This window comes from Physella acuta, unplaced genomic scaffold (genome assembly GCF_028476545.2).
Source record: "Physella acuta isolate Inbredline_101_S28 unplaced genomic scaffold, ASM2847654v3 ptg000502l, whole genome shotgun sequence".
NCBI classification, from domain to species: Eukaryota; Metazoa; Mollusca; class Gastropoda; family Physidae; genus Physella; species Physella acuta.
The window spans coordinates 375,886-400,582 of NW_026732021.1; the positions used below are offsets into that span (position 1 = coordinate 375,886).

General features: G+C 31.1%; 5 protein-coding genes across 18 annotated transcripts; 3 read left to right on the forward strand and 2 right to left on the reverse strand.

Moving 5' to 3' along the window:
• Positions 1-447: 447 nt before the first annotated feature.
• On the forward strand, positions 448-2,890 carry LOC131944614 (histone-lysine N-methyltransferase SETMAR). 3 transcript variants are annotated; one of them, XM_059305300.1, is made up of 3 exons: positions 448-582; positions 1,429-1,528; positions 1,763-2,890. In XM_059305300.1, exons 2-3 carry the CDS (start codon positions 1,430-1,432, stop codon positions 2,594-2,596), a joined length of 933 nt encoding a protein of 310 aa, XP_059161283.1. In that variant the 5' UTR covers positions 448-582; position 1,429; the 3' UTR covers positions 2,597-2,890. The 3 variants fall into 3 exon arrangements, with proteins under 3 accessions (XP_059161283.1, XP_059161282.1, XP_059161281.1); XM_059305299.1 differs by having other exon boundaries at positions 448-559; XM_059305298.1 differs by lacking the exon at positions 448-582 and adding an exon at positions 681-699.
• A 285-nt stretch (positions 2,891-3,175) lies between these two features.
• Positions 3,176-7,461, reverse strand: LOC131944633 (formylglycine-generating enzyme). Of its 7 annotated transcripts, none has more exons than XM_059305352.1 (9): positions 7,360-7,461; positions 6,350-6,840; positions 6,087-6,161; positions 5,842-5,924; positions 5,572-5,694; positions 5,324-5,438; positions 4,873-4,989; positions 4,650-4,709; positions 3,176-4,513 (listed from the first exon to the last, which is right to left on the reverse strand). In XM_059305352.1, the coding sequence occupies exons 2-9, from the start codon at positions 6,824-6,826 to the stop codon at positions 4,385-4,387; spliced, it is 1,179 nt and encodes a 392-aa protein (XP_059161335.1). In that variant the 5' UTR covers positions 6,827-6,840; positions 7,360-7,461; the 3' UTR covers positions 3,176-4,384. The 7 variants fall into 7 exon arrangements, with proteins under 7 accessions (XP_059161335.1, XP_059161337.1, XP_059161334.1 ...); XM_059305354.1 differs by having other exon boundaries at positions 6,350-6,830; positions 7,360-7,435; XM_059305351.1 differs by having other exon boundaries at positions 6,350-6,830; positions 7,278-7,435.
• On the forward strand, positions 7,158-10,673 carry LOC131944634 (U8 snoRNA-decapping enzyme). 6 transcript variants are annotated; one of them, XM_059305361.1, is made up of 4 exons: positions 7,158-7,176; positions 7,874-8,175; positions 8,922-9,188; positions 9,426-10,673. In XM_059305361.1, exons 2-4 carry the CDS (start codon positions 7,921-7,923, stop codon positions 9,636-9,638), a joined length of 735 nt encoding a protein of 244 aa, XP_059161344.1. In that variant the 5' UTR covers positions 7,158-7,176; positions 7,874-7,920; the 3' UTR covers positions 9,639-10,673. The 6 variants fall into 6 exon arrangements, with proteins under 6 accessions (XP_059161344.1, XP_059161343.1, XP_059161341.1 ...); XM_059305360.1 differs by lacking the exon at positions 7,158-7,176 and adding an exon at positions 7,200-7,215 and having other exon boundaries at positions 9,426-10,672; XM_059305358.1 differs by lacking the exon at positions 7,158-7,176 and adding an exon at positions 7,224-7,257 and having other exon boundaries at positions 9,426-10,672.
• A 458-nt stretch (positions 10,674-11,131) lies between these two features.
• LOC131944632 (putative Dol-P-Glc:Glc(2)Man(9)GlcNAc(2)-PP-Dol alpha-1,2-glucosyltransferase) lies at positions 11,132-15,794 on the reverse strand. Its single transcript, XM_059305349.1, has 3 exons — positions 15,551-15,794; positions 12,709-12,906; positions 11,132-12,219 (listed from the first exon to the last, which is right to left on the reverse strand). The coding sequence occupies exons 1-3, from the start codon at positions 15,698-15,700 to the stop codon at positions 11,176-11,178; spliced, it is 1,392 nt and encodes a 463-aa protein (XP_059161332.1). The 5' UTR covers positions 15,701-15,794; the 3' UTR covers positions 11,132-11,175.
• Positions 15,795-18,278: 2,484 nt separating this feature from the next.
• Positions 18,279-24,624, forward strand: LOC131944619 (uncharacterized). Its single transcript, XM_059305309.1, has 5 exons — positions 18,279-18,411; positions 20,095-20,261; positions 21,173-21,436; positions 21,554-21,751; positions 21,973-24,624. The coding sequence occupies exons 2-5, from the start codon at positions 20,115-20,117 to the stop codon at positions 22,321-22,323; spliced, it is 960 nt and encodes a 319-aa protein (XP_059161292.1). The 5' UTR covers positions 18,279-18,411; positions 20,095-20,114; the 3' UTR covers positions 22,324-24,624.
• Positions 24,625-24,697: the final 73 nt, after the last annotated feature.

Here is a 24,697-nt window from a genome sequence, read left to right on the forward strand (position 1 = left end):
TAGTTTATTTGCCCAAGCCCAAATCGCTATCAAATGTTTTAGTTTTAATGTAAAAAAAATTCGATTAGATTTCGTATGAATGCTTTCAAACATGTAGGTATTATACATTATAAACTGTAGGGCCTATACAATACTAAATAATAAAAATAATAAATATTCGGAAATATTACCAGCCTTCTTACACAAATTCCTATAACTATAAATAATTCTATAATAAAAATACTAGATCTACCATCTATCTAATATCTATCATATATCTATAGATCTATATCGATGTTCTACAATTTCCCTTTGTTCATTAATGCTCATTTTTTTTAAACGAAGATATGTCTGTTTCTGTGTGTGTAAGGCAAAGGTTTTCTGTTTTTTCTAGAATCAAGTCTAGATCTAAGATAAAAGTAAAAATACATGTTCCGATGTTTAGACTTATATTGACCTAATTAGAATATTGCTTTGTTCATGCGACGAAGTTTAGATATAGACTTAACATTTTTTATTTAGATCTAGGTCGCGTTCCTAATAAATTATGATAATTATTATATTACCTAAGTCTCAACATGTAGGCCTATAAATATTTTATTGGTACTTTTAAGTACTCATTAATAAAAGCGTTCTTAAAATATAAAAATTTAATATAATCTAAACTTACGCTGGGTGGTGTTGATTCTAATTAAATAGTTAAAATAAATAGTCACAATAGTGAGTAGTTTAACATATAGGACTAGGCCCCTAATAACTAATATATATTTAATTAATATTAATAATATTAGGCCTATATATAAATATATTATATATATAAATAAATTATATATATATATATATATATATATAGCCTATATATTTAAATATATATATTCTAAGCGTGTGCCTATTTTAACATAATTTTTATTTTATTATCAAAAAGGGGGGGGGGATGTAGATTTTTTTTTTTTAAATCAAGCTGTACACAGTTAAATAAACCTTATATTCTTTTTTGAGCCTTTTCTGAACTCAGAGACTTACCTAACCCAGGCCCTTTTTAACAAATGTGTGTATTACAGTTACACAGCAGTCATCATTGTAGACCTACTACACATACTAAAACATACTGTTATTTTAAGCACCAATGGTAAAAAAAAGTAGTTACCATTTCAAACCAGGGGTAGATGAAGTAGAGTTTTGTGACATTTGCATATAAAGGGAAACTAGTGTGCACTATAGCCAGCCACCTTTGCTTTCCCTTAAAGAGTCAGGTACCCATCATGGCTGGGTTGACTCAGGAATATCCCGCGGAATCAAACATAGATCTTGAATCAAGACATGAGTTAGTAGTCGTGTGCCCTACCATCTGACCTTAGAGTCCCATAATAATAAATAGGTTTATATATATATAATATTTGTTAAAATTTGGGAGGAATTGAAATATGTACTGTTTGTCTTTGTAATTAGCATGATGAGAGATGCAACCTTTACTTGTGGGGATCTAAGTAATGGAATTGAAATTGTTCCCATTGTTGGGCCACTGTGTGAAGATACAATTGGTTTCAGTGTAAGTCATAGTCTAAAATAAAATAAAAACTATTTAAAATTACAAACTTTTAAGTACACAAAAAATAAAATATGCAATTTTCTATAAATAGAATAAAGGTATATTGGTCACTAAATTAAAAGGATTCTTTTGAGTGACACACATAACTAAGAAAAAAACAAGCCTTGACAATTAAAAGCTTGTAATTAGCTGTTCATGTTTAATCACTCAGAGTTGAAATATTTCCTTTTTCAGTACATAAAAACTAACATACCTGGTCCTGGTGTGAACCTACAAGATTTTGAAGAACAATATGCAGGTTGTAGTTGTAAAGGTATTTGTAACCCAGTCTCCTGTCAGTGTCTTCAATACTTTGGCATGGCATATGATTCATCAGGGAAACTAAAATCTAAGACTATCAAATATTCTAAGCCTGTTTTGGAATGTGGTAACCATTGCCAGTGTGATTCTAAACTCTGTGTGAACCGTGTTGTGCAGCATGGCATAACCAAAAAGTTAGAGGTATTTCACACAGAATCCAAAGGTTACGGCTTGAGGTTAAGGAATTGTTTACAAGAAAATATAATTTGTCATAGTTTTGTCTGTGAATATGCTGGTGAAGTAGTTGGTGAAAATGAAGCAAGGAGTCGAATGCAGAAGACAGAAACAACTGGGTCAGATAACTATCTTATTGTTTTAAAAGAATTTGTTTCAAATAAAACTTTGTTCACATACATTGATCCTCATAAAATTGGAAATATTGCTAGATTTATCAACCATTCCTGTGACCCCAATTTGATAATGGTACCTGTTCGTGTCAATCATTCTATACCAAGACTTGCGTTATTTGCATGCAGAGATATTACACTGAATGAAGAGTTGACATTTAACTATAGTGGAATAACATTAACATCAAAGACTTTAATCACACACGATGCTGAAGTAAACCCTTGTGATGAAAGAAGTATTTCTAAACAAATAAAAGAACAGAGCTGTTTTTTAGAAAAGAAGCAACGTAAACAATGTCATTGTGGGAGCAACAATTGTTCTGGTTTTTTACCCTTTGAAGAACAACTTTTATGTGTATGAATTTGTATTTGTGAATAAAAAAAACTCAATGGTTCTCCTTTTTTTATGAAAATGTAATATTAAAATAAAAAATTGTAACAGAAAATATTCTGACTGTAACTTTAAAACTGCATCATGTGTTCTGTTAAGTTTCATTAAGAGAGTAAGAACCAGTATTACTATTAGAGCTGCAAAAGTAAACTGATAGCTTCATCAAACTGAAACATTTTTCTTCTACAGCACCAGATCTATAACCATAATGCCACAGTTAACTTTTTTTGCCACTTCACTTTACTAAGCCAAACCATTTTACCTGCATGTATGATACATAGATTAACAACTGCATTAATTAAAATAAGTCAGGAAATAGCATTACTAAATTATTAACATTGTTTTAAATTTTTAAAATTATGAAATACAAAGGCTGAATTATAAAATAAATTATTTTAATTACCAAAATTTATTGCTTCAAATAATTACTTACATTCTCTTGTGTTTAGTAATACTTTATATATATATATATATATATATATATATATATATATATATATATATATATATATATATATATATATATATATATAAATAAACTTCATTGGGTAAATGTAAATGAACAGCAGTGTAGAAAAAAATGTATATTGCACAATGAGCAGTTATTATTACAAGAACATAACATTATAACTAATATAACAAACAGCTTTTGGTTAATACCAGGTATAGGCTTACAAAAAAGATTGTGTGTGGAATGTTTTTACAAAAAAACAATAACGGTGCCTAAAAAAACTGAAAGTAATGTTCCTAAGCTATTGTTATACTAAAATATATAGTAAGTAGTCTTAGCATTTTTCCTCCCAAAACCCAAGACGGCTTGTATTTGTAATGCAAACCAAGTGAAAATTAATAAATATTGTTACGACCACCTAGATTGACCAGAAAGTGAAAGACAGGGAGGTGTCCTAATGCAAAGATATGAACCTGGTCAAGGCCAGAGGCTGGTCATGCCAAGACAAGCAGCAAGCTGTGATAAATGGCTGAAGCATGTCATTGACTGGCGGCTGATTGTGGGGAAACTTGGGTGTGACCGTACCAGACTGTTTATTAGATCTGATACTTGCGGTTGTATCTCATTGCCCTGCACACGTAGTCTTGTGCATTGGCTACTGGGGGGTGGGGGGGGGGCAAATTCAGAATTCAGACATAAACTGATGGGAACATATCTCGTGAGTGGGTGGCGCCCACAGGATGTTTGTAGATTTAGATTAGAATGGACAGTGAGGGACAAGTATTTTTACGATAAGGAATTTGTATTTCAGTTATGTTGATGGTGTTTTGTTAAATAGTATTTTTTGTTTTGTTTTGTGATTGCGGTTGTCAGGTACTATAATTTTATCAAGGCATTAAAGTGTAATAAATAGTTGCTAGTTGTATTTGTTTCTTATTGCTCCTTACTCTTATTTACCACCCAAACTAGATTGAAAGAAGGAGTAAAGGGGTGTGTAACAATATATTATATATATATATATATATATATATATATATATTTATATATTATATATTTGCAAAAAAGTCAACATTTAAGAAATAAATCTGATTATTGTAAATATAATCTGTTAATGCATAAACATAGAGTTTTAAAATATTTTTAAATGCTTTAATTTTGCATAGTTATAAAATCTCTTTAGCAATCTCTCTTCAAATTCAGCTGTATAAGAATTAGTATGTGATTAATATAAATATTTTAAAAATGTGTTCAGTGTTGGGCCTAAAAATTGATACTCATCAACAGATTTTTTTTAGATTTCAAATCACTCATAGTTCTTCTTTTGATGCCAAATAATCTGGTAGTTTATCACTTGCACAACGAAATCCCAGATTTGCTGCAGAACTATCTGGAGTATTTTGGCTCCTTGCAACACAACGATAACGATAACAGTATGACTGAAATTAAAGTGAAAATAGTAATAGGATACTGGTAAAATTTTCTAATGTTTTAGTTTTATACAAAAAAAAGTGTTATCAATATTTTTTGGAAAAAAAACAACACACAAGACAAGTACCAGTAATAAAACTTTACCTTATGACATTGATATGATCCTCCTTTTTTAACTTTATCTGTACCTGAAGATGGCCCAGTCTATTTTTATTTCAAAGAGAAATGTTTCAATAATTAGTGGTATTTAAAATTTCAACAATATCTTGAAAATAATTGTCATACAGTGCAATGAATTCAATTTTCTTTTTATTTAATGTGTCGATGCCTTGTATTTCATTAGTACCTGTAAAATTGGAAAACTTACTGGGTTATTCTGAGGTAGTGAGCTGTGTTTCACTTCCCACCAGTCTTGTGTCCACTCCCATACATTTCCTATTATGTTTTTTAAACCAAACTTATTTTGATCAGGAAAGGCTGTTACCTGAATGTTAAGATTCAAGTTATGATTGTGTATCTCTAGTTGAATCTCTAATAGTAACTTTTTAAAGTACATTCTTTGGGGAAAAATCAATACTTAATAAATCTTAAAACTTTACCATGGTATTGAAGACTTCACATTAATTACATAGTTCTTTACATAGTCTGTATCTTTAACTTTAAGTTCTCCATATATTGCTGAACATACTGATCATATAGCCTCAAAAATGTTGGGGACAGAGAAAGAGAAGAGCGCACATGGGCTTTTATATATTAGGATATAAGACTTGATTTGTAGTAATTTAGAATCATCATACTCCTTTACAATAATAACTTACGGGGCATGTGCCATTATAGCCATCTTCTCCTGTGTTTTCAACTGGAAATTCCCCTTGCCATATATTCATCCAATGTTCTCTTTTTGGATTCTCACTATTACCCCATGGAAATAGCCTAAAATAGATAAATATATATTGTACCTTAAAAACCTCATTACATCTTAAATCAAAAAACAATTGGGGCTATCACATTTAATTTAAAAAACATATCACATTTAATTTAAAAAACAGTTTAAATATTTTATCACCTATTGGCTTTTCCTCCTTTACAAGCATATTCAAATTCAGCTTCTGTAGGTAATCTTTTACCTGACCATGTGCAGAAAGCAACAGCATCATTCCATGAAACATGTAACACTGGATGATCCATTCTGGAACATTTTTTGAAAAAAAAAAGTACAGAAATTGTTATAATTCTTCTAAATTCTGTTTTTTATTTTTTGCACCCATAGATGCAAACAGCTATGTATAACCACCACACTAGTCCTAGAATTCCATTTTAAAGAAGGACTATTCACCTGTATTTAATATTTGAATCTGGTCCTTCTGGGTGGCGCCAATCTGCACCTTCAACCGGCAGCCACCATGGAGCAGCAGCGACCTAAATATAATCTAAATTTAAACTACAACAAAAGTGTCTCCACATTTTAAATGCATTATTAAATATTATAAGAATACATAATATTAGTTTTACTTAAGAGCAAACTCCATTAAAATATTACAATGAACACAATAGAGATAATAATAAATAATATGAACCAACCATTTGAGTGATTTTACTTTTAGTTTCTGTACTTATAAACAGATCCATAACAAATGAATTGCCAAAACGTTCAGCCTGTCATAATAAGTGTTTAATTGATTACTGATACAAGTACTAAAAAGGGAAAAGAAATAAAACTAAAATTGTACAGTACTGCAATAAATGAATAATGTGAGTCTAGTAAAAGGAGCATGATTGACTATTTTTGTCACAATATGTATTTAACTGTTTTGTGTACTATAAAAAAAATTTTTCTAACAAACCTCTGTAATATAATTTTGACTTGTGACAAATCTTTGAAACTCAGCATTGCTCACTTCATACTTGTCTAAGTAAAAAGAATCTAAGGTCACTTGTCTTGATGGCATTTCACCATCTGCAAGAAATACTGGATCATCTGTTCCCATTTCAAAAGATCCCCCTGGAATATATACCATACTATTTGTTCTTGGCAACATGTTGTCACTGAATTCCTGCCCATCTTCAAGATTATTATTAGACTGGTCAACAGATAAGTGATCAATGTTTTGAGTTTGGAAGTTATCATCCTTTTTAGACCTGCTAATTTTGCATCCACAATCACTTTCTTGCTTTAAACTAGAATGCCCATTTTCGTTACCATTTAAATTGTTAATATTGGCACAGTGTTCAGAATAACATTTTGAAATTATAACAGTATTCAAAACCAATAAAATAAACACAGCTTTGTGTACTTCTACAGCCCATGAAGAGTAAGCCATCTTTCTGAAATGATCTGTAATAATAAGTTTAGTAATAAGTAGTATGTATGTAAGTAGGCCTATGCAAACATTTTAATACTTTGAAATTGAATTTTATTTTATATTATAGGCCTAATTATTAATTAATTAATGATTTCATTATAAAATTAATTAACAAAACTAACTTGAATTAAAGGATTTCTTAATTGTTAAGAATTAAGAAAACACTGGGGAATGTGAGCATACATTTTCTAAAGATTTTAAGGAAAAGGTAAGTAGGTCTATGATTGACATTGAATGGAAAGATTACTAATGTAACAATCGATCTACTAGCTGGGCCTATAGCTATCTTTATCTAGGACATAGATAATGTAATTTTATTTTTAAAAAAGGGGAAATCACTCAGTAAAGTAACTAGATCTATTTAGCTGGTGTTCTTAACATTTGTAAACGTAAAACTCTTAGTCTTAACCTGCGTAAACCGTAGATTATCTCTTATTCCTATATAGATATATGCCTAAAGCTTATAATATTTATTCTAGAGTTAGATTTACTTTTCAAATCTATTTTTCTACAAATAGGTTAGAAACTGTATTAAGAATCTAGATTTCAGTCTGTTAGATCTATTTATTTAGTCTAGATATGGCCAGATCAATTTAGTTTTTCAAAGCCATGTTTATTTTTTATTATTTAAAATTGTATTATGCCAAGAGACGAAATAAAATGATTGACTAAGTATTAGTATATTCTAGATCTAGATAGATATATACGCCCATTAATACAAATAAAACTAGATGATTTCGATAAGATCTCAGACTGACTTAGCCTAATGTTTATTTTGTGCAGTATTCTTCGTAGAAGTATAAACATTGTCTAGATTACAAATCTAGATTCCAATTAATTTATTTAGACTGTTTACTAATATAATATTTATTAGATTCTAGTATTAGGCCTCTACTATTTCTGAGTCTACTACCAGATCTACTGTGTTTATTTTAATTTTAATATGCTTTTTTTTAGTTTATTTTTTTAATCTAACACTTCACGCGCATTTTCTGCAATGCCCAGGTTCAGCAGACTGTCTATCCTATCAATTTTATTGAAATAAATAAACTATGGCAGACATTGGTTGGGGAGCTTTGCAAGATTCTGAGGGATTTGGAACATTAGGAGATGATGTAGATGACTACAAATTGTTGACCACAGAAGAGCTTACAAATTTGGTGGAGCCAGCCACCAACAGTGACAGTTGCCCACTAGACCTAGAATCAAACTCTAAATTAAAACTACAACATGCATCCCATGGCATGATTTATGCTAACCAAAAGCAGTTGCTTTGGGACCTGTATGAACAGAAAGGATTAGTGATGGTAATCTAAGTACTAAATGAATAAGTAATATTTATGCTGTAATTGTAATAGTCTCCATTAACTTCATTGGTTTCTTTTATTTTAGATTATATATAATAATAAATGTTACATGTAGTATTTATTAATATTATTTTAATTATTAATATTATAATATTTTGACCTTTTTTTAAATATTATAATTATAATAATATATAAAAAAGGTCAAAACTTAACTATGTTCAATTTTCTCCAGTTGAGGCAGTTTAATTTGATTAAGGAAACTGGGCAATACACTTGAAATGAACAATGAATACACTGATATAAAATCATTTTTGCCCCTGCCAGTATCTCTATGAACTCTATTGTTTAGTTGGGTATCAATTCCAGAAAAAAAGTATAGACCCACTCTCATGAGTCATACAACTTACCACAAAACTAAAAAATAAATCTAGAGTACTGATAGTAGTGATTATAGTAATAAGTCAAGTGTATGCCCACTCTTCTTCATTCATAAGAAGTTTTAAGTTCGTTAAAAATAATCAAATTCTTTGCATAGTTTGAGAAATAATTTTATTAATTGCAACATATTTAGTATATTAAACACCTAGATCTACATAATATAACAGCCTGCAGACTTATAATTATAAAATAAAAATTCAATTTTCTTGACTTTTTGATGACCATGAACTCAATGTTTTACACATTCTCAAAATCTTTGGCTACCCCTATTACCTGGATATAATTAATCTGTGAAATACATTTTACAGATGCAGATGAGGTTTGATGGTGTTTTAGGTTTTCCAGGTGGGTTAGTGGATGAAGGTGAAACACCTGTTGAAGGTATGAATCGTGAAATGCATGAAGAAATAGGCCTTGATCTCACCAAGTATTCATTCAATGAGCAACATCATATAGCTTCTTATTTGAATAAAGCAAAAAATCTTGTTCTTCATTTTTATTTAATGGAAGTAACTGTAGAAGACTTTTCAACACTTGAGTTAAAAACTTTAAATGCTAAAGAGTATGGAATAGAGGTAAGCTTTGGTTTTTTTTAGTATATTTTTTTTACTAATCTATTTAATAATAGTTTTAATTAATGCACCACCAATGTACCAAAAGACATCACTTTAAAACAAGTGCTATAGTATCAAGCAGAGTTGTTAATGAATACACACAAAAAAATCAAATTTATTGACATAGTTTAAGTTTGATTTTTAGAAAATGTATTAAATAAGACAGCTCAACATGTATTAAAATATTGTTTGCTTCAGACATATGGGATTATAAGAGTTCCACTGTTCACTATGGGTGATGGATTAAGAGGTTTCCCAGCATTCCTAGCCAATCAATTTGCAGGCCATTCAAGATGTGAGCTTATTCTTGGGCTATTAACAGCTAAACTTTTTACAGAAAATGAAATGGCTATTGCCTTAAGCTCTTATCGGCAATATGCTGAGAGTTTGAGAAACAAAAAGCTTCTTTAACACATTTTTTAATTTATCACAAAAGTTTACTTAGCCTTGGTGTTATAATCATTTAATGGTTTAATTTAAAAGGGTATAAATGGTGGGATGTTAAGGTTTTTTTTTAATTGAAAAACATAATAAATGGATACAAATGGTGGGATGCTATAGCTGTGTTATGTTTAATATAAAAATTCTGTTAACTTTATCAATATTTCTAAAAAAAATGTAATTCACCATAATGCTCATTGAGGAATTCAGAACATATCAGTAGTGCTCATCCATAAATAACTTCACCCTTTTTGTTACAATTTTTACCTCCCCCTCTCCAACATCACAAAGTCAGATCTCTATTCTTTCTACTAAAATTAAATAACATAACACTTAATTAAGCCCATTAGCCACTTCAAAAAGACATTTTTTTAAAAACCTGTTCCATACTGCTAAATAGTAGTGTGATATCTTTAATGGACAACCCCTACTTTAAAACTAAAAGGTTAACATTTCTTTTGAATTTGTTGAGTTTGTTTCTCAAGGTTTTAATGAGTTACACTTACACTTTGATTACTTAAACTAAACCTCAATGCAGCATAAATATATTTACATATATTTAGCAAGTGACCCCATGTATAAATTATCTGTTTTTCTCAAAAATCAATTTTTAACCAAATCAATGTGAATTTTTTCAAAGATCTGCATTTTATATATTCATTAAAACTTGTTTTATTTTCTCAAAATTGTGTTCAAACTACTTTTACTTTTTATGAGTATATAATAGTGTTATGAATGGTATTGCATGGGTATAAGAGTATGTGTGTTGCTGAATGATTTTGTATTAAAAGACTGACTGTGTGACGAGGTACAAAGAGGGCAAAGAATGTGATATTTGACATTAGCATTATTATTGCTGGGGAAAGGTTAGGGCAGTCTGTGTCATGTTGTGCTGTTGGGTACTCATCCCATCGTCATGAATGTAGTTAAGTCTTTGTATACTTTGTGAACGTCATTTTCCATGTCTATCTGCTGCAATAAACCATGGATTAAAACTATGCAATCATGCCAAGTCATTTGTCTCAGATTGTTATTGCTTTGTTGCAAGTATAATAGAGGACCAAGAATTCACATGAAGATTGTGTTGATGAATCTTTGGTATACTATCAGCCTGTCCTCAAACTCACTTCTTAACAAGTACCTCACAGTGTTACAACTGCAATGTAAATTAATATGTAACTTGTAAGTGAAAATATTATAGAAGTAGAAATGAAGTATAAAGACTGTTACTACTATTACTTCCATTAATTTTAGTCATTAAGCCCTTGGTGGAAAAATGTAAAAATGGAGATTCATTTTACAATTTCAAATCTGTACATGAAGAAAAGCCTCAGAATGCTCTGTGTAAGTTATTAGCACTAAAATATAGATCTAGTAGTATTTCATCAGTGACAAAATTGCTGATTTTATTTTATAAATTGAAATTTTTCTATGAAAAAATTAACTTAAGTAAATTTAAAAGATTTTGCAACAACAACAAGTTTATTTTAATTCTCAACAATTCATTTTACCACATGAATCTTTGGGGATTGGGATCATCAGGCCAATAGAAAGGTCTTTTCACAAACATATAAACTGTAAATACATTTACACAAATATTAAATAATAGTTCAATAACCAATGTTGATAATGAGGGCAGCTTGATGTTTAACCTCAGGATGTAAAATGGAATTATAAAATAACGAAATTCAAGCAGCATTTGAGGTACTAAACATGCTGTAATGCAGAAAAGGGTTGCAAGATGCCACAAAATGCCTCTTTCAATTGTCAGTTTATAAAAAGAATAAATACAATACAAGTATGCAGGAATTAGGGCATACCTTACTACCGGAAATCTTCTAAAAAACTTTGACCATACATAAAATGTATAATGTCTGTTGTCACTTAACAGGTATTTGTGTTCATACGTAAACTTACTAATGAGTAAACTTGATACTAAAACAAACAGCAATAACCTAAATGGATTTTTACAAATAGTTTTAAAAAACGAATTTAATATTGTTAGATTTGTGATATGAAGGACTGAAAGTGCTGATGTAATCAAAGAAAAATAAAAAACTTGAGGAAAATTGAATGAAGCTTTATGATGAGTCCTATCTCCTACAACAACGCCATCATTTAGTATAACAAAAATGATAAAACCACATAAGACGAACAAATACATCCATAATTTTACAAAAGATTTTTTAACTAAAGTTATTAAGCTATACATGTTCAAACAGTATGTCTTAAGAATAGCTTTCAAATAATCAAAATCTTGATTTTTTTCTAAATGCACATTACACTGCATATCACTTTCAATAATTTCAAATTCAGCAATACATAAGCAAAACACAATCCAAATAACATTTGTTTGCCGAAAAACAATTGCAATGACACCTGCAGTTGCTGAAAATCCATACTGTTTCTTAAGACAAAATAAATATGTCAGAAGTGTAAAAAAAGTTGCTCCAGGATCAGTATAATATAGCCATGAAAAAAAGTAAAGGAAAGGGAGAAATCCAAGGACTAAAGAATTGAAGACAATCCGTAGCTCAGCTTTTTCTTGAATCTGAAAATAAATTAAATACTGTTTTTTTTAAAAAGGTATATTTTAACCAACTGACTGCAATTGACATTTTTCACATTGTTTGAAAAATAGTTTCTTTTTAGTTTTTAGGCTTCAGTATTCTTGTAACAGTAATAAATAGGCCTAGAGTATTGTTCCAAAATAACACAATAAATAAATATATGTTAATGAAAGCACATGGGTGGGTTTGATTTTATTCATTACTATTCCTCTTTATGCATTACTACAACTTTCATCCCATTGCCATGAAAATTTGGGATGTTGTGAGAGTGTTACTGGGAAGGTTTCTAATAAAAAAGAATTTTTAAATTAAGAGGGGTAGCACTCAGGCAGGGTGTGATTTCCCATGATCACTGGACTCACATGGATGCAGATAAGGCGAGCTACCTAAAACCAAGTCCAGTGGAGAGGTGTGATTGCAGCCCTTTGCTTCCCAGGGGCCTCAAGGATTAAGTCAAGTAAGTCACTTACTTTTGTACTCAAATGCAACTTTTTGCTCAAGAAATATAAAAGTATGAAGTTTCCAACACAAAAGGCAATATTGCAAGCTCTTAAGTTGTAAGTTGTACAAATATCAGATAAGTTGAAGCCTTGTCCCATTGCAAATGGAAGCAACATGACAAAAGAACTCAGATAAAGCCCTGGTAAAGTTGTTATCATTGGATCCCACTGTAGAGCATAAAACAAAATCTATGTATTAAAATTATGTTAACATTTATACATTAAGATCATGAATCTTAATAATGGTCTTCATATCAAGGGTGCATATGTACATTTTAGACTTCTTTCCCCTTGTCCACATGCTGCCATTTTGTATAAACCGCCACCTCCTTTGTGGACAACCACCAATATTTATTAGATTTCTGAAAGCTTACTTCCAATATTACTAATTCCATACAATTTTATTTAGTGATTTATTTGTTTAAACAATAAACATGTTATTACTTTTGGAAATCGTTTCAAATTATGTTAAAAGTACTCCCCCCCCCCAATCACACATTGTCACATAAAGCTAGACCCACCCCTAAAATGATGTCACAACACATCCTACCCTCAAAATTGCAGTTTAATTTTAATTTCTTTCTAAAATATTGACTAAGCTTGGTCAACATAGATTATATTAATAAATTACAACTGGTATTATAATTTACAAAAACAGATTTCTAAAACACTAAATAATGGGTAAAATTTGGTTTCGAACATTTCTTTGTTATAATGCAAAAGTATTATGTCACAGGCCATACTATCTGAAACCCTCCCCTACATCACATATCTTCACAAAATTAAGAAAAAAAACCTAAAGGCCTAGATCAGGGGTCGGCAACCTTTTGAGTCGGAAGAGCCAAAAGTTACAATTTACAAAATTTCCCAGTTTTAAAGAGCCACTAACATTTTTATTTCAATATTTTGGCATTTGATTAAGATTAGACATATAAATTTGATTTTTTATTTGGAATAAATAGCTTTAAATATGAAATGATATTTATATATTTTTTTTAAATATTAATATTTCTCACAAAACATGTCAAAGAATTTTATCTAGCTCTGCTATGATGAAATTAGTAATCAAACAATATAACTATAGGACTATCCCAATCCACTTTACAAGCCAATAACTAGCCAGGCAGCCTCAACACAACAAACTCCGACTAACTGACTTGGATATCGGTTTGATTTCCGTGTACCGGTCGCTTTTGTCCTTTGGTTCTCACCAGGCTTCCACCCCTCTGAACGCAGGGTAAACTCTTACCCCACCGTCCAGTAGCCAGCTCAAAAGTAGGAAGCTAATAACCAAAACAAACTATGTCACTCACGTCAAATTAATGATTACTGACTGATAGAGAAATGCATTTTGAATAAAATAACATTCCCCATTTAACGATATTTTAAATAAACCGGGAGTGATCTCCCCTAAACTTTCTCGAATATTCTTATATAAAACAACAGGGGATGGTAACTGGGGATATAGTTATGATTTTTAATCCATTTTAAATACTTAAACTTTTAAAAATAGAATAGAATCTCATAAAAAAAACATTGCGCACCAAGCAAACGCCGAATAAAAACGCGTATAATAGTGCGCAATATTATTAGTACTTTAAAAATTTACATTAGTTTTTTGAGAAATCGGAAGTAGCGTAAATTACTCCTTCCAGTCAACGGAAATTACTCAAAATTTAACAGAAGGTAGAGAATTAGATCTTTTACTTACATGTGAAATTTCATTTATCTATCTGAAATAGTACTCAAGTTATAGGCTTTTGAAAAATTCAAAGTAGGAAAAGTACCACTTCCGGTTATCGGAAATCGCTCAAAAGTTGATACGGATCTACGATTTTGATAAAATACTTATATATGAAATTTCATCAACCTAGCTGTAACGGTACTCAAGTTATCGTGTTTACACACGGACAGACAGACAGACAGACAGACACACACACACACACAGACATACGGACAAGATTGCAAAATTATGTTTTTCCGTATCAGTGAGGTGTAAAACGTCGAGATTTGTAAAAATCTCGATTTTTTTTTTTTGCACGATTACAATACTTTCTCTATACTACGTATATACGAGAAAGTAAAAAGTCGACACTTTGGCAGTGGCAAGAATGGAACCGTCATCAACGGCTGTGCGGCTAGGCCTGGTGCCCAAGCTGCGGTCAGCTGTCCGTATACTTTCTAACCCACCTACTCATTGTTCTCTGATGAGTGTTTTTATCATGTTTAAAGTTATTTATATTCATTATATTTTTAATGTTTTAAAAATAAAATAATATAAATAATTAATATTTGTGCATTGAACTGGAGAGCCGCCTCTTGACATCAAAAGAGCCGCATGCGGCTCGCGAGCCACACGTTGCTGACCCCTGGTCTAGATTTATCTACAGACTATTAATGATTCTCTAATCTAGATGAGAGTCTAAAACTCTAGTGACTAGTGTACTAGTTTTAGATCTAAATTCTAACATTTCCTTAAACAGTGGTTCTTAACGTGTATTTGAACCCCCAGATTCGGCGTAGGTTAAGACACACACCCGACTCAACAAATGATTCACAATTTTGTTAGTGCTGATGACACCTAAGTTACTAACTACTAACTCATATGATTTGTGATTTTGTCAGTTCGGACGATAGAACTAACAGTTCAATGACAGTTCAAAAACGATAATTGAATAATTGATAATGCAACATACATTTTAGACTCTTACTTACTTATACTAGTAATAGTAGTATTAGTAATCTTAGACTTAATTTTAATAATTTAATTTTAAATTTAAGCTCAAGGTTAGTACTCTAACTCTGAACTCACAGAGGAAAAATTTCCAGAGCAGTACTGCATCGCTTGAGGCACATGAAAAATCTCATCCATATATGGATCTTCCTGTGCAGTTTGCACATAACGAAAAATTATTACAGTTGCCAGTAAAACAAAACTCAGTGCGAATACATACTGTTGCATTTTAAAACTTGAGTACACAGTACACTAGCCTAGATCTAGATTATTATTCAATTTCCTGTTGTCACGTAGGTTAGTTACAACTTTCAGTTTCACACTTGCCAGATCAGACACTTAAATGTTAAATATCGGCCAACTTTAATCTTTGTAGGGATTGTACCAATATATATTATTCAACTTTAAATTTTGAATTTACATTATTGTGTACGATCGTTTTTATATCCAACCGAATAATGCCAATAATAATAACATTTACGACCAAACTGCTCCCCTAAAGTTTATGGCTGTATGTATTGCAATGTAGCTAGACAATATTTTATGTAGATCTATTATGATTATGTGCGCACTCTCCAATGCTGATTCTAATTTGCGATTGCAAGATTTCCGAAATTCATTGTGAATTCATTGTAAAAAGTTTTTTTTTAAAAAAGCGTAATAACAATACAAATAATTTTCACGTTAAAAACATTGTTAAAGTAAAAAGGCGTTTATTATAGTCACTAATTACAAATGAAAAAAATGGACCAAAAAGTAGTTTGGTATAACATTTCCAAAGCTAGATCTATATTCTATATGCTAAAAGGAATAAAATTAAGGCCTAGAAGCTCAATGATGAAAATATAACGTGATAAAACGTAAACATATTAATGAGCTCCCTATGAAAGGGAATAGATTTTTTAAAAATATTTAATAATAATTTTCCACTTTTAAGTTATTCGTTCGAAATCAGTTAAACATTACTTACTCAGCTGTTATTTCGCATTTCAAAGACTTTTTACTGTTTATAACCTTTATCCGTTATATACTATTTTCAATTTCTTTCTAAATTATGAATAGATTTGGGTCAAGACAGTGTAGATTGTTGATTGTTTTTACCGGCATTAATTTTACTCACTATGCTTAGCGCGCGCGTGTGTGTGTGTGTGTGTATGTGTGGCACCGCAAATCTTGGAATCAGTGTTTCTTCCAGACTTTTTTCTCCGGGGGGGGGGGCACTTTATATTTTCGGGGGTGGGGGGCGGACAACATTTTTCGGGAAGGGGGGGGGGGGCTGACACTGGTAAAAGTATATGTTTTCTATATAAATTCTGGGTAAAACTCCATTTCAGCGTATTTTATTCTCCGTTGCTTGTTTACCTCCAGTTGAGCGTATTTTATTATAACAACCGAAACACACCAAAACATTAGGAAAACACGATTTATTAATTGTATTGTATAATTTTTGTTTTAGCAAATGAATAAAAATGAATATTTAAAAAACACGACTTGTTTATTTGTATTGTATTTTTTTAAAAAGGCATTTGTCTCATGGTGAAACTGATACACTGTTAATTATTCTGTATTATATTTTTGTATTTATGCAATAAATGTACAAACTCTGTGTTTTTTTGTTTGACAATTTCGCCAAAACTGAAAAAAATATTTTTACTATAGAGTTGTATGTTATTTAAATTCATAGTAAATCTACCATCCTTCCAAATATTTTGATATATGTATCAAGTATGATTTTTTCTGTGAGTAAATTTCTGGCTTTTAAAAAAAAATTGACGTGGGGTCGTCCATAAATGACGTCACACTCGTAAGGGAGAGGGGGGTCCGCAATTTTGTGACGGTGTGTGATGAGGGGGAGGGGTTTCAGATGGTGTGACGTCACTTTTTTTGCATTATAAAAAAAGCAATGTTAGAAAAACGAGTTTTAGCCGTTATTTCGGGTTTTAGAAAACGGTTTTAATAAATTGTAATAGGAATTGATCAAAATACTCTATGTTGACAGAGTTCTGACAAGATTTTGTATCGATGTTTTAAGAAAAATTCAACAGAAATTTTGAGGGGGGAGGGTGTAGGCTATGGTGTGACGTCATTTTAGGGGGGGGGGGGTCTGACTTTTTGTGACGACGTGTAACAGAGGGGAGGGGAAGGTAAAAATCATAAAAAAGCGTGTCGTCACAAAAAGCAAGACCCCCCCCCCCCCAAATGACGTAGCACCATCTGAACCCCCGTCCCCTCAACACACACCGTCACAAAATTACGGACCCCCCCCCCTCCCCCTACGAGTGTGACGTCATTTATGGATGACCCCTTAGTTGAAATTGGAACACTTAATTGTACAAAGATTGCATCTCTATTTTTGTAACCAACGAACAAATCACTTCAGTCAGTCTCTTTGTTGTTTTTTTATTCATTTGTTAAAACAAAAATACAATACAAATAAACAAGTCGTGTTTTTTAAACATTCATTTTATTCATTTGTGAAAACAAAAATACAATACAATTAATAAATCGTGTTTTCCTAATGTTTTGGTGTGTTTCGGTTGTTATAATAAAATACGCTCAACTGGAGGTAAACAAGCAATGGAGAATAAAATACGCTAAAATGGAGGTTTACCTAAATTCTGCTTGGAATATATGAAAAACTAGAGTGGGACATCACTCTGAACACTCATTTTTCCGTCTTTTATGGACGATCACTACATCTATATTATTACTGTAAGTTACCTATTCTGACCTACCGGGATGACGTCATAAATGGAGGAAGAGCCGATGAAACTACGATAGGCCTAGCAAATTTATCTTCAATAAAAATAAACAAGAGCCTCTTACTTCCGCCTCAAGATGGCGTCTATAGCTTAAACTGATAAACACACAACAGTTGAACACAGCAGAGCAACGAAATTCAGTCTCTTACATTTCCTGAGTCTTTCGTTAATAATATGGTATGATTAAACTACAACAGATCCTCTAATCATTTAAATAAAACTTGATAAAAGCAAATTTGTCTAGATCTAATTAAACTCTCAGTAAACTAAAAAAAAAGTCTTAAGAAAGAAAATCTAGTGTTACTCAAGTTAACTGTGGTAAGTGTACGAGCTGACCCGCGGCGCATCATACGCCGCTATTTATTTAGTTGTTTTATTTTCCACTTTTCAGTACTTCATAGTTAGTGAATTCGACACTACCCTTACTACCCTCCCTTCTATTTCCCCTTTCCCCACCCCCTCCCCCAATCACAGTGAAAGCAGCTGTCCGTGACGACAGTTTACGGACGACAAAGAAAAGATCAAGCAGAACCTCTTGCCTCTCCTTAGTTTCAAATCGTTTGAAAGCCAAATATCTGCTGCTAATGTCGTTACTAATTCAACCGGCTCTACTACTGTAAACATTCATGGTGAACCCTAGCTCACCAGAATGGTGGAGGTGGTAGCTATTTGCCTAGAGAGTGGGGGAGTAACGGCGTGCCATAACCCTTGCTATTAAGGTCACTGCGCATGCGCAGAACTATCTTTTGCTGACCAGGTGGAGACGCTGGGGCAAAAAATCTTGTTCTGAGTAGTCACTTCGAAAATAAAAACTTAAAAAGCCTAAAAATAATTCAGAAATTTAATATTTTTTAGAATCAATGCTACAGTATAAAAGTAGTTGATAGTTGCAAATCCAGAGAACTTGAAAATAAATTTTTGAGTTTAAGACTTAAGTCAAGAGTTTAATTAATAATTAAGTTAAAGGCTACATTTCTATATTTATTTTCATCAAGCCTAATTTATAATCCGATGTTTCACTTTTGTATGACAAACATGTATTGGCTCTATATGAACTTCATGATTGATAGTTATTTGTTTGCAAAACTTTGTAGATAAAGTTTTTAAATAACATAGGCCCTAATGCTATTTTAAACCAAATGAACGAGTTCTGCCATTTTTGTTTACATTTTGTATGAAATTTATGCTAGCCTATCAAATAGCATGATGTCTTCTTTTATGTCGCCATTACCATGTGAAAACCAAATTGCTAAGCCTTTTTTAAAATTGTGTTTAATAACCGAAAATACTAAAACGCCAAATGCACATACTCTTTTTTATTTTTAAGTCTGAAAAAAGCAAACAGCCAGGATTTTATAACTAGTTCTATAGGCCTATAAATATTTAATGGTCCTCTTGAATAACTCTGAGGCTATTCTAGGTTGGGTCCATTATTCACATTGTCTGACAATTAAATCAATCTAGATCTAGATTCTAGTAGTATTCTAGAATCAATATCTACTACTTCTTAGTACTTCTGAGTCTCTCTTTCCTTTCTAGTCTAGAGTCTCTACTGCTCTCTATCATCTGTCATATTTTCAAAACAAAAGAAAATTGAAAAGAGGGTAAAAAAAAGTAGATTATTTATTAAAATGATTAGGCCAAAAGATTACTTTGGCCTATTTACTTTATTTAGTCTATAACTTTGTTTAACTTTAGCTTTTCTTTATCTTTCCTGGCAATTCGGCCTTTGACCTCACTATGCTATTAATTTTAACTATTTTTTTAAACACCTTACATATTACATAGTAATATGTTATTGTTGGAAGTTTTAAATTATTTTAACAAAATCACACGTTGAATCTGCTTTTTTTCCCCCAGGTATATTGACTGTAAAAACCATGTCTAAAAAGGACAGAAGACGAGTGTTGGCCCAGATATGGGGAACACCTACAAGTCATGACATTGATATGGTTGATGAGGGTGACCAAATTGTTGTATTCTCCAACTACCGTGGTATTATTAATTGGTGGATGGAAATTTTTAAGGTACACTAGATGACCCAGTTTCCTGTATTGACTCATAAACCACTCTCAACCTTCCTCTATACCACCCTTTCACATGCACAAATTCCTGATCATACACTCTTGACATACCACTTACTATGTCAAATAACTTATTTTGATATCATTATTACTGGTAAAGATTTAACTAAACTTTCATATTAATACATTGTAAGTTTCAGTTAAACTATTATATAATGTAACACATGTCTGCCTAGCCCCACTTTAACTCCTCAACCATAAGCATCATGCAACCCACAATCATACCTAAACTTCTGCTTATTCAATATGGGCATCCATTTATGATAAAAGTAGGCCAAAATAAAATTGATATTTTTGTGGTGGGGGAAGGGGGTGTTGTTGGCTTAGTGGGACATCCACAGATCAATTGTAACTTAAGCTTACTAATGTGAACAATGAAAACAAATTTCAATAAAATTATTTAATGATTCAACCTATTCAATGCAAAATATATACATTATATAACAAAACAAAATTTTTTTTAGGCCAAATTGACTTTGAGTCTGAAAATATTCAACTTTAAAAATTCTGTAACTCAATCATGCCCAATACAAATTGTGAAAATGTAACAATATCATATATGGCGAATTTACTCAACTTTTCATATTGAAAATTAATTTGATTGTTGAAACATAATAGAAATAACAAATGAATAGGCCTATATAATTCAAGTTATAGCTAAAGAAAAGAGCATTATAATGCAGTAAAGTTTTGAATGGAGATACTAGTGTTTTTTATGTGTAGGAAAGCCAAGTTATAATTAAAATTTAGGGATTACCTATTTAACTATTTAGAAAGCTCGAATGGATGAAAGTGAAAGCAATTTACTTTTAAAATGCAGATTATTCTAGTTTATTTATTACTCACTTGGTCAGGCCTATTACCCAAATATCAAGTGCAGGGAAAAAGGAGATGTTACTAAGATCAAACCAACTACAGGTGTGACTATTAAATTAAACAAAACAACCAAGCTGATGAGAGTCAGTGGTAAAAATCACTGGCCATGGTTTGTAGATACCTTTGAAAAATTGTTAGATATTGGAAATGGAGATGCTGTTGAATTGCCAAGTGATGGAGCGTCAGCAGTTTCTGAAAACTCAGTTACCAGATATCTTCAGCTTAATAAAGACGATGAAGAGGTAAGAATAATGCCCTCTTTTTACTTGCTGTTACTGTAATAATTGTATAGAATGAATATATTGGAACAAACATTGTGAAAATTACTTTGTTACTGGTAAATACTCCTCCCTTGACAGGTTCAAGACTTATTGGATCGTATCCCTGATGGTGGAGGTATAATGCATCATGAGTTTATCATGCGTTTGTGGAAAAGCTTGTTAGATGATTGGTTTGGGGTTGGTGCTGCTGTTTATATTGTTACCCCACGCATAGACTCTGAGAGACTTTTCATCATTATGCTTTTAATGATAAGAAATAAAGGAACAGGTTTTACAGTAAGTATTTCGTGTTTGTATTATTAAGTTGTTTGTTTACTGTAGTTATGTGCCATGTTACACATCTCAATATTTATTGTTTTTATAAATGCAATACCTGTAGTGTAACTCATAATGGTCCATGGGCACATTAAATTAGAAATGATGCTGTATTGTGTATGTAGCTAATCAGCAGAAAACTTATTTCTGTCCAGCAATACAGACTTTTATTTTAATGGCAGGTTACCTTAATGACCCCAACTAAGCAAGATGGTGAAAGGTTTGACAAAATAATGGAGAAAACCAAAAGAAGATTGAAAGAAGTGAAGACAGCTCAAGATTCCCGACTGGTTTCAGATGTGAAACTTCAGTGGGTCATGGACACACTGACCATTCAGCATGATGAGTTTTCTACTAATTTTATTGCAGCACACAAAGATGAGGAAGGTGAAGTACTGACAACAACAGCACACTTTCACAAAGCCCACTTTCACCATCAACAGAAAGATAATGTTTGTTATAATAGACTAAGCTCACATGACTTACGAAAAAATTATTTACTGCCTCTAAACATTGGTAACAATGTGTTTTAGAGTTATTTTTATTTTGTACAGTTTTCTTTTAGGTAGGTCATTCTTAAAATGTAAATAATAAATATTATTTGTTCCCTTAATAAAAGAGTAGACGTATTAGAAAATGTTACTTCAATACTGATAAATTGTTTTGTTAAATAATTTTACAGAAAATAAAATTTACTTTAGTTAGTTAATGTTCACATTGATATGATGTAAAAATTAAAAATCAAAGTATTTAATACGTATTTGTGGATTTTTAAAAATAAGTACCCAAATTCATAAAGTTTGATGTAGTTGATGTGAACTGTTGCAAGTTTAAATAATTTTTGCCAGAACTTTTACTGAATTCATTGAATAGCATAATTTAATAAGTAATTGAAACAGAGACCTTCCTAATTTTATACTGGTTGTAATTATATATTAAATTTTTTTACAAATGAAAATTGTGGTATCTGTCTCTAACTTGTTAGACAGATATGTAAATCAGACATGCCATTTTAAACAGTTTATGTGTATTGTATTTATTGATGTATTACTCTGTTGAAGTATTTATGTGTCTTGTGTTTTAAAAGGCTGTACATTTATCTCTAATTGTTTTAAACTTCAGTATTTTTACCTCTTTTACTTTCTTTGGTGGGCTGTATCTATCATATAGCGGTGCAGGTATTGGACGTTTCAGGCTGGAAACTTTGTATCTGTTTTCAGCTGCTACTTTGTATTAATTTAAAAACTGTAGGCCGTATAACTTTTTTATTAAAAATATGTAAGTAAAAACTGAAAACTGCAAGTCATATCTATAAAATAAGATGCTAGTATTAGCATTTAACAACCTACTCTGCCCAGGAAATATTACACATTTTATATTCTAGTAAACTTTCATATATTACTGGTATTTAAAAAAATTAGTCAATAAAAAGTTAGGCTACAATAAATTTGATTTTAAAATGAACAATTTTATGCAGTAACCCTGTCAACAAAAGCCCAATTATTTCTAAGCCTAAAAAGGCACCAGATAGTGGCAGACATTTCTTTAATAAAAAATCTAAAACCTGCTATCAGCTGACCTCTACTCTCTCTTTATATATTTTCTGTTATTTTAGTTTGACACATTCACCATTTGATAGTTTTAGTGAAAATTTCAATGAAGTTAAATTGTTTATTTTTTAGGTTGCACTAAACATATCCCAGGTTAATAGAATAAGTGTGTCATTAAAATAGTTAAATAGTATAGTCATAAGAAAATTGCCCACTGAATAAATTTGCCTAGATACTTCAAACCTTGCACCAACAATGAGCCATATTGTCTTGCTTTATTTATTTCACAATAGACTGACCAGAAGGGGAAGTAATAGATCTAAATGTTACTTAAATAAAAATCTCTTACCAGATTATTGGCCTCAAATGTCTTTAGATGATCAACTCATCAATATTTAGTTTATAAGTTTTAATTTTTGTTCTTTTTAATTGCCCTAATGTAAAGCCCTAGCTTCATCACCCACTTGCCATACGGTTAAATGCCTTAATATTGTATGTTGGTGGGTCTAAGTCTGCTATGTGATGGTCAGGTGTAACACTTGTTTTGTGAATACATTTAAATTTTATAAAATTGTTTCTCATTTGTGCCTTGAGTAATTTCAATATTCAATCATTATGGGCTGAGAATCTTTTATCTGCATTGCTTTGAAAAATTTTCAGTTAAAGATTTTTTATGGTGAGGTTTACTGGTGTTTTTAAAAAACTCATTGATAAAACATTCTCAACCAATTTAGATTTTTAAATATGTGCAATAGCAAACAGAACCATTTTAACATTCCAGAATATGTTGTATTGGGATTATGTGTTTGATGTTTTCCTATTGTGACTTTAAGCATTCAGTTTTTGCATTCCACTGTAGTTTAGTTTTATATTTTTAAAAATTGCTAATTTGTGATCACATAGAGATTAAACAGTTACTTTTCTTTTGCCAAACTCAACAGCTTAAGAACAAAAAGCTGTACAGAGGTTTAAGTACCTGTTTATATAGTAGTTGTGTACATGGGCTGAAGTTACTGTGAACATGACCACTGTTATAATATATATTTTATTGTAAAATCTGCAATCCACAACAAGCAGTTGATTTCACTGCCCCATCTTTTGTCATCTATTTATGCAGTTTAATTGGCCTGAGTAAAATCCAGGTTTTTGATTAATGTACTTTAATGATTAGAGGTGGCAAACTACAAAAGATTTTAAGACTTTTTTAATAACTTGCTCTATTTTTTTAAAGATTTCAAAAAGTTCCAAATTTACAATAAATTAAAGGTACATATGTAAATTTTATTTCATGTCTTGTGTGTTTCTTCCAGACCTTCCCACTATTATAAAGAATGCTCTAGTAGTTAGATGGCATTTT

Excerpts from the sequence above, each read along its gene's own strand:
- LOC131944614 (XM_059305300.1), top strand. The coding sequence starts at position 1,430 with ATGATGAGAGATGCAACCTTTACTTGTGGGGATCTAAGTAATGGAATT. Across the intron at positions 1,529-1,762 it reads AAGATACAATTGGTTTCAGT|TACATAAAAACTAACATACC; the intron begins GTAAGTCATAGT and ends TTCCTTTTTCAG.
- LOC131944633 (XM_059305352.1), bottom strand. The coding sequence starts at position 6,826 with ATGGCTTACTCTTCATGGGCTGTAGAAGTACACAAAGCTGTGTTTATT. Across the intron at positions 5,925-6,086 it reads AAAGTAAAATCACTCAAATG|GTCGCTGCTGCTCCATGGTG; the intron begins GTTGGTTCATAT and ends GATTATATTTAG. Across the intron at positions 4,514-4,649 it reads GATCATATCAATGTCATAAG|TCATACTGTTATCGTTATCG; the intron begins GTAAAGTTTTAT and ends CTTTAATTTCAG.
- LOC131944634 (XM_059305361.1), top strand. The coding sequence starts at position 7,921 with ATGGCAGACATTGGTTGGGGAGCTTTGCAAGATTCTGAGGGATTTGGA. Across the intron at positions 8,176-8,921 it reads AACAGAAAGGATTAGTGATG|ATGCAGATGAGGTTTGATGG; the intron begins GTAATCTAAGTA and ends TACATTTTACAG. Across the intron at positions 9,189-9,425 it reads CTAAAGAGTATGGAATAGAG|ACATATGGGATTATAAGAGT; the intron begins GTAAGCTTTGGT and ends TGTTTGCTTCAG.
- LOC131944632 (XM_059305349.1), bottom strand. The coding sequence starts at position 15,700 with ATGCAACAGTATGTATTCGCACTGAGTTTTGTTTTACTGGCAACTGTA. Across the intron at positions 12,907-15,550 it reads GCTCTGGAAATTTTTCCTCT|TGGGATCCAATGATAACAAC; the intron begins GTGAGTTCAGAG and ends TATGCTCTACAG. Across the intron at positions 12,220-12,708 it reads AGTTGCATTTGAGTACAAAA|ATTCAAGAAAAAGCTGAGCT; the intron begins GTAAGTGACTTA and ends ATTTATTTTCAG.
- LOC131944619 (XM_059305309.1), top strand. The coding sequence starts at position 20,115 with ATGTCTAAAAAGGACAGAAGACGAGTGTTGGCCCAGATATGGGGAACA. Across the intron at positions 20,262-21,172 it reads GGTGGATGGAAATTTTTAAG|GCCTATTACCCAAATATCAA; the intron begins GTACACTAGATG and ends TCACTTGGTCAG. Across the intron at positions 21,437-21,553 it reads TTAATAAAGACGATGAAGAG|GTTCAAGACTTATTGGATCG; the intron begins GTAAGAATAATG and ends CTCCCTTGACAG.